Consider the following 8,441-nt stretch of genomic DNA (forward strand, 5'->3'; position numbering starts at 1 on the left):
TGCTGGAGTGTCTGCCTTGATATGCCTTGATGATTCACACCAGTTGAGCTCAGTTCTGCCAGAATAGCCTTTGTAGTAATTCTTAGACTGATCTGGATTTGTTGCTGAATCTTTCTAGCGAGCTGAGTTGACACTGTTGCCCTCCAACCCAATCCTTGGAGAGTTTTCACAGTGTTAAACTTTTTGACAATACTTTGTATGGTTGAAACTGGCACTTTAAATTGCTTGGCAGTTTTTTTGGTATCCTTTCTCTTACTTTTGGGCATCAATACTCCTTGCTTGCTAATTCCCACTGTGCTCTTTGGTCTTTGGCATGATAGCTCCTGTGTTGATTCCAAAATGGCTGACAAACTTATATAGGGCAGAAAACTGGTCTTGAACATTTGAGAAACATTTACAATGCTATTTAACATATTTCTGCCAAAGAAAACATAGTTTGTTGTAACATTTCATGGTTAGTTGTCATGATTACAAGAGATAAAATAAGATAAGATTCTCCTTTATTAGTCCCACACAATTTACATTGTTACAGTAGGACCTGCGATACCTCTCCTTCACACACTTTGGGTGAAGCAGCCTATCGCTGAAGGAGCTGCTCAGTGCTGTCAGACTGTCCTGCATGGGGTGGAACTTGTTGTCTATAAGGGATGATAACTTTTGCCATCCTCCTCCTCTCTCCCACCACTTCCACCGGGTCAAGAGGGCACCCCAGGACAGAGCTGGCCCTCTTGATCAAAACACAGCGTCCCTGTGTGGCTGTTTTGATCAAGAAGGGTATGAATACATTTGGACGTAGTGATTTTTTGTTATCACGCTCTAAAAGATGTTTATTTGTGTAGTAATTCAAAATTAAATGGTATGTGGCTGTAGACCTTCTTATATGACTTGGACTTAGACTTAGACAGACTTTTATTGTCATTCAGTATACAGCAAGTGTATACAGAATAAAATTTCGTTTGCATAGGTCTCAGTTTTCCAGTTTCAGTGCAGTGCAAATGTATATGCAAAAATTCTGCAAGCAGAATTGGAATGGGAATATATATACATAAATCTTAAATATGTACAGCAGGATTTACAGCAGTATAGATTAAATATTAAATATTTGAATATGAGTCCAGCAGCTCTGAGTATATACAGACAGAAGTGAATTTTTATTTTTTATTTTCTTTTGTTTAAAAGTCTGATGGCTTGGGGGACAAAGCTGTTATAGAACCTGGTGGTCCTACACCGAATGCTGCGGAACCTCTTTCCAGAGGCCAGCAGGGTAAACAGTCCATGATGGTGGTGAGAGGAGTCACTGCAGATCTTCCTGGTCCGCGACACGCAGCGGTTCTGTGCAACGTCCTGGATGGAGGGGAGAGAAGTCCCAATGATTCTCTCTGCTGTCCTCACCACTCTCCTTACATCCTTCCAGTCTGAGGCACTACAGCCTCCACACCACACAGAGATACAGCTGGTCAGGATGCTCTCTATGGTGCTTCTGTAGAATGTGGTGAAGATGGGTGGGGGCAGGTGGGCTTGTCTCATCCTCCGCAGGAAGTACATCCACTGCTGTGCCCTCTTCACCAGTGATGCAGTGTTTACGGACCAGGTGAGGTCGTCTGTGATGTGCACCCCCAGGAACTTTGTGCTGCTGACCACCTCCACGGTTTTGTTGTTGATGAGTAGTAGAGCATGGCTGGGCTGGTTCTTCCTGAAGGGGTCCCAGTTTGTCTACCAGGTGTTGTGGGATGATGGTGTTGAAGTTGAAGATGGTATAATCAACCTGTCCCATTTGTTTTGTGGAGAGCTACTGTATAGATTAGAAAAATCAAAAACTCCATAAAATTGACAGGGGTATGAATAATTTTGGGTTTAACTGTACCTAAACTGGTTTTATAGCTTTCAAATTGACTTCTCAAGGTGTTTTAATCTAAATTGAACCTTTTTTGTTAAAAAAAAATTATACAAAATATTACAAATTCACATTTTGAAAATAGGTGTGGAATGGCTGTCTCATTTTTGTGAAGCTTATTTTTCTTCAGATTAGGTTTATGTATGGTAACCCAGTATAACATGTATGACATCTCTGGGAATCATTTTAGAATCTTCATATGTCAAATTGATGGACTGTCCTCTAAATTACCTCTAAATTACTGTGGTGTTCTTTTTATTTCTCTCTGTGAATGACAGGACCTGAGTGTAGCCTTTTATAGGCACCTGGTGCAGGAGCCTGTGTGCGGAGGAGAGTCAGACAGGTTCAAAGTTCATCTCCTGGGCTTCGATCTGGACAAGGCTCTCATTCAGAGGGCTCAGCAGACCAACCCTCTGCCCAGCAGCATCTCCTTCATCCCCCTGGACATCACTACAGATGCTGACCGGCTTCAGGATTACCTCAACCAGCACGGCTGCTCCCGCTTCCACCTGTGTTTGTGCCTGGCTGTCACCATGTGGGTCCATTTAAACCACGGAGACTCTGGCCTGCTGCAGCTTCTCTCTCGCCTGGCCTCCATTAGCCAGTACCTCCTGTTGGAGGCCCAGCCCTGGAAGTGTTACCGCTCTGCGGCCCGCCGGCTGAGGAAACTTGGCCGCTCAGACTTTGACCACTTCAAGACACTGAAGATTCGCGGGGACATAGCAGAGCACGCCAGGATGCACCTGGAGAGAGACTGTGGCATGGAGCTCATGCAGAGCTTTGGCAGCACCACGTGGGACCGAAAACTGCTGCTCTTCAGAAGGAGATGAGACGGAGTGACAGTGTCCTGCTACACAGGAGCTGCAGGTAGATGATCAGAAAGACAAAACCAAATAGACACGTGTGGAGAATGGGAGGAAATAGGATTGAATTAGTTGATTAACATTACTCAGTATCTGGATAATCAATTTATTGTAAAATAATGTTCAAAGCAAAAAGGTCAAAGATCCACTAGTTCCAGCTTCTGAAATACTCAATTTTTCTAATTTATTTTTGTCTTAAGTGTATTCTTAGGTTTTGTGCTCTTGGTTTGGCATGTTATTGGTCCAGCTATTAGCAGATTGTTCTAATTTGTAACAATTAGGGCAGCAGCTTGCAATTTTGTAGTCTCTGTGTCACAAAGTAGTGAAAAATATCTAGTTTTCAAGAGCCTGAGGTGACGTCTTGTCTGACCAACAGCCCAAAACCCAAAGATATTCAGTCTGTACTGATTGCAGCTTGAGGAAAGGAGAACTGGTCACTGTAGCACATTTAAATTTAGATGTTGTGGCTGAACCTTGTAATACATTTTGTCGTCCATTTAAAAAAAAAAAAAAAAAACAGTTAACTGTAATTTATCTGCCCTAAACTGTGATAGTTTGTAGTAATTAAAATATTTGCCCAGCTACAGAACTGCTACATTTTATAATATGCAATCAGCGTCATGCTTTTTGAATGATAAAGCATAATTTTTCATTATGAAGCAGTTATTCCCTTCTGTATCAGAGCTGAGTGAACCATAGTAGTTCAATAATACAAAACCAGAAAACAAAAACTTAAGCACAGCATCTAATTTTCATCATTTTAATTACAGAATACTAAAAATAACATTACATAAAATGTCTTTTTAAAAGAAACCATTGAATATTACAAAGGTTGTAAATTTTGTAAAGTTAGGATATAAAATCTTTGAACAGTGGTGCATAATTGAAAAGAAAAATAATTTTCATAAAATGTATATATTAACTGTTCTACTACATAAAAAATGAGATGGACACAAATTGCAGACAGATGAGATGAGCAGACACCGCCATTAACGCAGTGATCTCTCCTTTCGAAGGAAGAAAGACTTTTGAGATGCACAGCACACACCACAATCAGCTTAAGTTCTCAAGTTATGTCTATGTTCAAAAAAAAAAAAAAAAAGAGGTGGGAGGTGGGGTTACCATTTACAACAGAGGAGAACAAACAAGCTCAAGAGACTACAAAAAGTGACTTGGTGACTGCTCCCAATATTCACACATCTCAATGGGTCATAACCCGACTAAACTGGCCTTGGTTTCATTAACACATACCTTTCCACAGGTTTAAGCTGTACAAAGATGAGTAGCAACATTTTTGAGACACCTCATACTTAAATCATTCCACCAAGACAGGGAAATAATGGTCAGCTGTCTTTCAGTCTCCTAACACAGCCATTCCTATATCCTACTGTACAACTGGTCGGTCAGATCCACTGAAAGCTACCATGGTCACATAATTCATGTCAGGAGGTCAACCTTAAGGAACTGGAATAGACTATACACAAAGGGAGGGTGGGTGGGGTGGGTTCATGCATAATCCAACAGTGTGCTAGCTTTCTTCCTCCTCTCTCTGAGTTTTACGTCACCCTGTGGTACATCATCGTGAGCCCTTGTTAAGATGTTTCAGTCAACACCACAGAATCACTCAAGAAATAGAATCACCAATCAACAACATTCAGAGCCTGTTTGAACCGCAGATGTCCCTCTACATGTATGACACACTGGCCAGTCATGTCCACACAGAGGTATTTCATTTATTTGTCTCCTGCCGTTTTGGGAAACGCGTTGTGTCACATTTTTGGTAAACAGACACAGATTTTTGTAGAAGGGGAGGAGGGCAATTAACAGTTCATTAAGGTGTTTTTAGAAATGTCAAAGATATGGTTTTAATCAAGAGTTATGCTGAGTGGCAGAATCAGTTTCTTCTGTGCAGTAGTAGTGGTTTCAGTGGCCCATGAAGCCCAGGTGGAGAAATGCAAAGAGAAAGAGTGAAGAAGAGAAGGTAGAAGGGGAAACAGACAACAACCCAGAGGACATCTCAGAAGACAGAGGACGTCTGAGACAAGAGGCATTTGGGAGGAAATGAGGCGAGAGACACCAGCAGAGCTACATGGGTTTGGCTGGTCCGTTGCTCAGACAGCTGTAGTTTTTTTTTTTTTTTCTTTTTTTTCACCAGGGATCCAGGAGCTGCTGCTTATCATTGTAAGCTGATAATGCTGTTTAGGTTCAGATGAGTCCCCCTGAGTTAGTGCACACATCAGAGTCAGGCAGGCCTCGCCCGCTTGTTCGTTAAGAAATCCTCAAAAAGAAGCAATAAGGAATTTAAAAAAAAAAAAAAAAAAAAAAAATTCAATTCATCAAATTCATATCAAGCTTACAGTTAGCTTTGGAGAAAGAAAGCCCGTTGTAGTTTTACAAGTCCATGACTGGGGAAAGATTGAGTCAATGTTGTTAGTGTGGAGCGTGACAAAAAGTTCAGGCGAAAAATATGGCAGCTTCCACAAAGTAGTGCCACCAGCCTCTGAGTCCTGCTCATTTCCTGAAAACTCTGAAAAGTATGCATTTTTTTGTTGTTGTGATGTAATGTGCGCTATGTAGTGCCCAACCAGAGACTGGGTTTGTTTGAGCATGCTCATACTTTTATACTGAAATCTGAACATCTGACATGATTCTCAAGTGGTCGTTGGTGCAGGTCTGCCCAGCAGGCGAGTGGTTGGGGGGGGGGTCTGGTTGGGTGCTGGTGTTGCAGGTTATACTGACTGCACGTCAGTCAGACAGACAGGTAGGTAGACAGGCAGGTGAGCTGTTAACTGGAGGTGGGCGCTGAGGCTAGATCAAAGGAGCCGTGTCCATCAGGGCTTTGTTGGGGTCCAGGCTGGCAAAGAAGCGGACGTCCCGGTCCTTGTCGGACTGCAAAGCCATGACAGTCTCCTCCAGCTCGTCAGAGTAGGCGCAACCTGGCTCCTTGAAGTACGCTGTGAATCAAGTACATGACTCTGTTAGTTAAAGTAAAAAAAAAAAAAAACATAAAACAAGCTACAGCAAGAGAAAAGGGGGCAAAGCATGAAATAACACAATATTCCTCTTAAAAATGAAAAATTCACTTTCTTGCCCAGAGTTTGATTAGACAACTGATACTGCTCTCATGACTGTGTGTTAAGTATGAACCTAGAACTAGGAGATGATTAGCTTTTCTTAGCATAAAGACCAGAGGCACAGGGAAACACGTACCAACAAATCTGAGCGTAATACCCATAGTGTAACTATTACTCTACATCAGTCGCAAAGTTCATTGGTATTTTACCTTTTTCCATGACACTCTGTCGCAGAGCCTTGGCCACCAGCACACGGACATTAGCCACTGGGTCTGAGGACAGGCTGAGCAGGCTGGGCAGGAGATGCTGGCTGAACTGCTCCATGGGCATACAGTCCTCCTCCACTATGGCCTGAAATATAAGGAAACATTAAAGAATGTCACTCAGATGGGCTGGTGTGACTGGCTACTATTTTCACGCATGCTAGAATAGATAAAAATCATCTCATCAAACAGAGAAGTTGTCAAACAGGCTCATGAACAGTGTCTTCCACAGTCATGTTCTTATCTGTCATCAGGTTGTCTAATGTGGTTATTGCATAAAGTAACAGTCAGTTGCGTTTTGTCTGTACTTATATACTGTACTGTATTTAGCAATACCATAGGATAGCATTGAGAATCACCCAAAAAACAAAATCAACTTTTACTTTTACTTGTGACAAGGGTTAGGGTTTAAATCCAGAACCTTAAACCTCAAATTTTTTTAGTAAGAAATTCAGTGGAAATGGAATTTCAAGATCTATAAATGAATATTTAATTAGTGTGACTTTATGTATATTTGCCAGCAGTAGCTTGGACAACAATCAGACAGCTGTCTGTAGAGTTGAAGAACAGGAAGGGCAACGATGCAGGAGCCACTGTTCTACTATTACGTGCAAAAGAAGCCAGATATACACAACATACCTGGCAGATGAAGGCAAAGGCCTGCCTCCCCACCCACTTAGGACAGTGGCAGAACCTGACGGTGAGCTCGTTGATAAAGTTCAGGCCTAGATCATCAGCACCACATGCATACAGCTTTTGGAGAATCTCTACAACCTGAAAAAAACAACATATCAGCAGTTTACAAATGTAGGTGTATTAGACCTGTGAAAAGGGGTAAAATTGCTGTTAAATTTGCCTTCAAAGTTGTTGGCAATTTGACTCTGAACCTGATGTACATTTTTCAGACACTGGGATTGTTCGTGCAGTCTGTCTAAACAAAATATAAGCAAAAATATGAGATAAGATGGTGAGATTCTGTCTGCAGTAGGTACAGTGAAAGCTGCATTGACTGGAAACTTTACCCTGCATTTAAAGGAATAACATTTTAGTAAATATGCTTTTTGTCTTTATTGGCAAGAGTTTGTTGAGAAGATACAATTGGCAGTAAATATGAAGCTAATGCCAGCAGTCTGCTAGCTCAGCTCAGCATTAAGACTGGAAACAAGCAGCTAGCCTGGCTCTGTCCAAAGGTAACAAAATCTGCCTATCAACACCCCTTAAGCTCAGTAACTGCATCTCATTTGTTTAATCCATGCAGTGCAAAAAGTGTAAAAATGACATGTTGTGGTTTAATGGTTGGTAATGTGCCTGACTATTTCTTGGAGGGCTGTGGTATCTTCCTGGAGTCTGGGAGAATATAACACAAATCAAATAATGTGTTAATGTGTGAGTATTTCTTGTCAAGGAAACAAATAAGAGGGTTGAACAAAACGACAGTGTTCCTTAAACAAATGAGAACTCAGCAGTTGTACAAGTGCCCTCTAAGTGACTAGGTAACTACTTTCTGGTGTCCTTGAAGCCAAGATAAGATAATCAAATACAGCCATCTGTCAGGGCATTACTTATCTCCTAACAACATGTACTGAACATCATCCATTAGTGGATTCATTTCCCTTTTGTTTCATTTCCTTTAGATTTCCAGTGTTTTTGCCAATTCCAACCATCTGTCAAAAAACTGCTAACGTTTTTCCTCACCAGATGTAACCTACACCAACAAAACAAACCCAAACTCAAATCATACAATCTACCGTAGAACTTACCAGTTTGTATGAGATCCACCTGACCTCTGAGACTTTGTCTGAGCACAGTGTGAGTGCTATCTGTCTGAGGTAGTCATACACATCGTAGTGGCTGTACAACTCTATGATCAAGATCAGCTGCCTGGAAGGAGACAGACAGGGAGAGCACAAAGTTTACTAGTGGTTTGACTAGTATGATACAGTAAATACAAACACCCAAAATGAAATAAACCACAATTTAAAATAGGCTATTGTGGATAGAAGTTAACAAATTAACTCTTAAGTTGATACTAACTGACAGTAAATTGACTGCAGAATCAAATCTAACCAATACACAATGTTACAGGAGAGGAATTCAGCCCTGCCCTACAATCTTTGAGTAGGACACTGATTGGAAGTCAGTCTGGGTAAGACTGTCCAGTCTAAAAATACAAATGTAATTATTTTCAAATTCCTTCCTGACTGAAAGAGAAAAAGGAGACACATACTCTGCCAGCTCGTATCTGAATCTCCAGTTGCGACTGTTGTCCGTCACCATGAATTCCTGCAGCTGGTACAGATATTCTCTCCTCTTGTCTGCGTGCAGCAGCTGCAAAAGAATATGAACC

The 8,441-nt window shown here is 41.4% G+C and overlaps 2 protein-coding genes across 2 annotated transcripts in view; one reads left to right on the forward strand and one right to left on the reverse strand.

Annotated features, from left to right (window-relative positions):
• Positions 1–5,058, forward strand: part of LOC108880406 (pre-miRNA 5'-monophosphate methyltransferase) — a 5,925-nt gene extending 867 nt beyond the window's left edge. The window contains exon 2 of the mRNA XM_018671900.2: positions 2,173–5,058. Coding sequence (XP_018527416.1) covers positions 2,173–2,724 — 552 coding nt within the window. The 3' untranslated portion in view covers positions 2,725–5,058. The remainder of the gene's footprint in view (positions 1–2,172) is intronic.
• On the reverse strand, positions 3,504–8,422 carry LOC108880405 (serine/threonine-protein phosphatase 4 regulatory subunit 1; the record flags this gene model as incomplete). Its single annotated transcript, XM_018671899.2, is given in 5 exon segments — positions 3,504–5,711; positions 6,041–6,182; positions 6,734–6,868; positions 7,855–7,975; positions 8,322–8,422. Coding segments are annotated over 5 exon segments (645 nt in total), but the record flags the coding sequence as incomplete, so codon positions are not given.
• Between the last annotated feature and the right edge of the window lie 19 nt (positions 8,423–8,441).

The sequence above is a fragment of the Lates calcarifer genome, unplaced genomic scaffold, assembly GCF_001640805.2.
Source record: "Lates calcarifer isolate ASB-BC8 unplaced genomic scaffold, TLL_Latcal_v3 _unitig_93_quiver_1492, whole genome shotgun sequence".
Taxonomy (NCBI): Eukaryota; Metazoa; Chordata; class Actinopteri; family Centropomidae; genus Lates; species Lates calcarifer.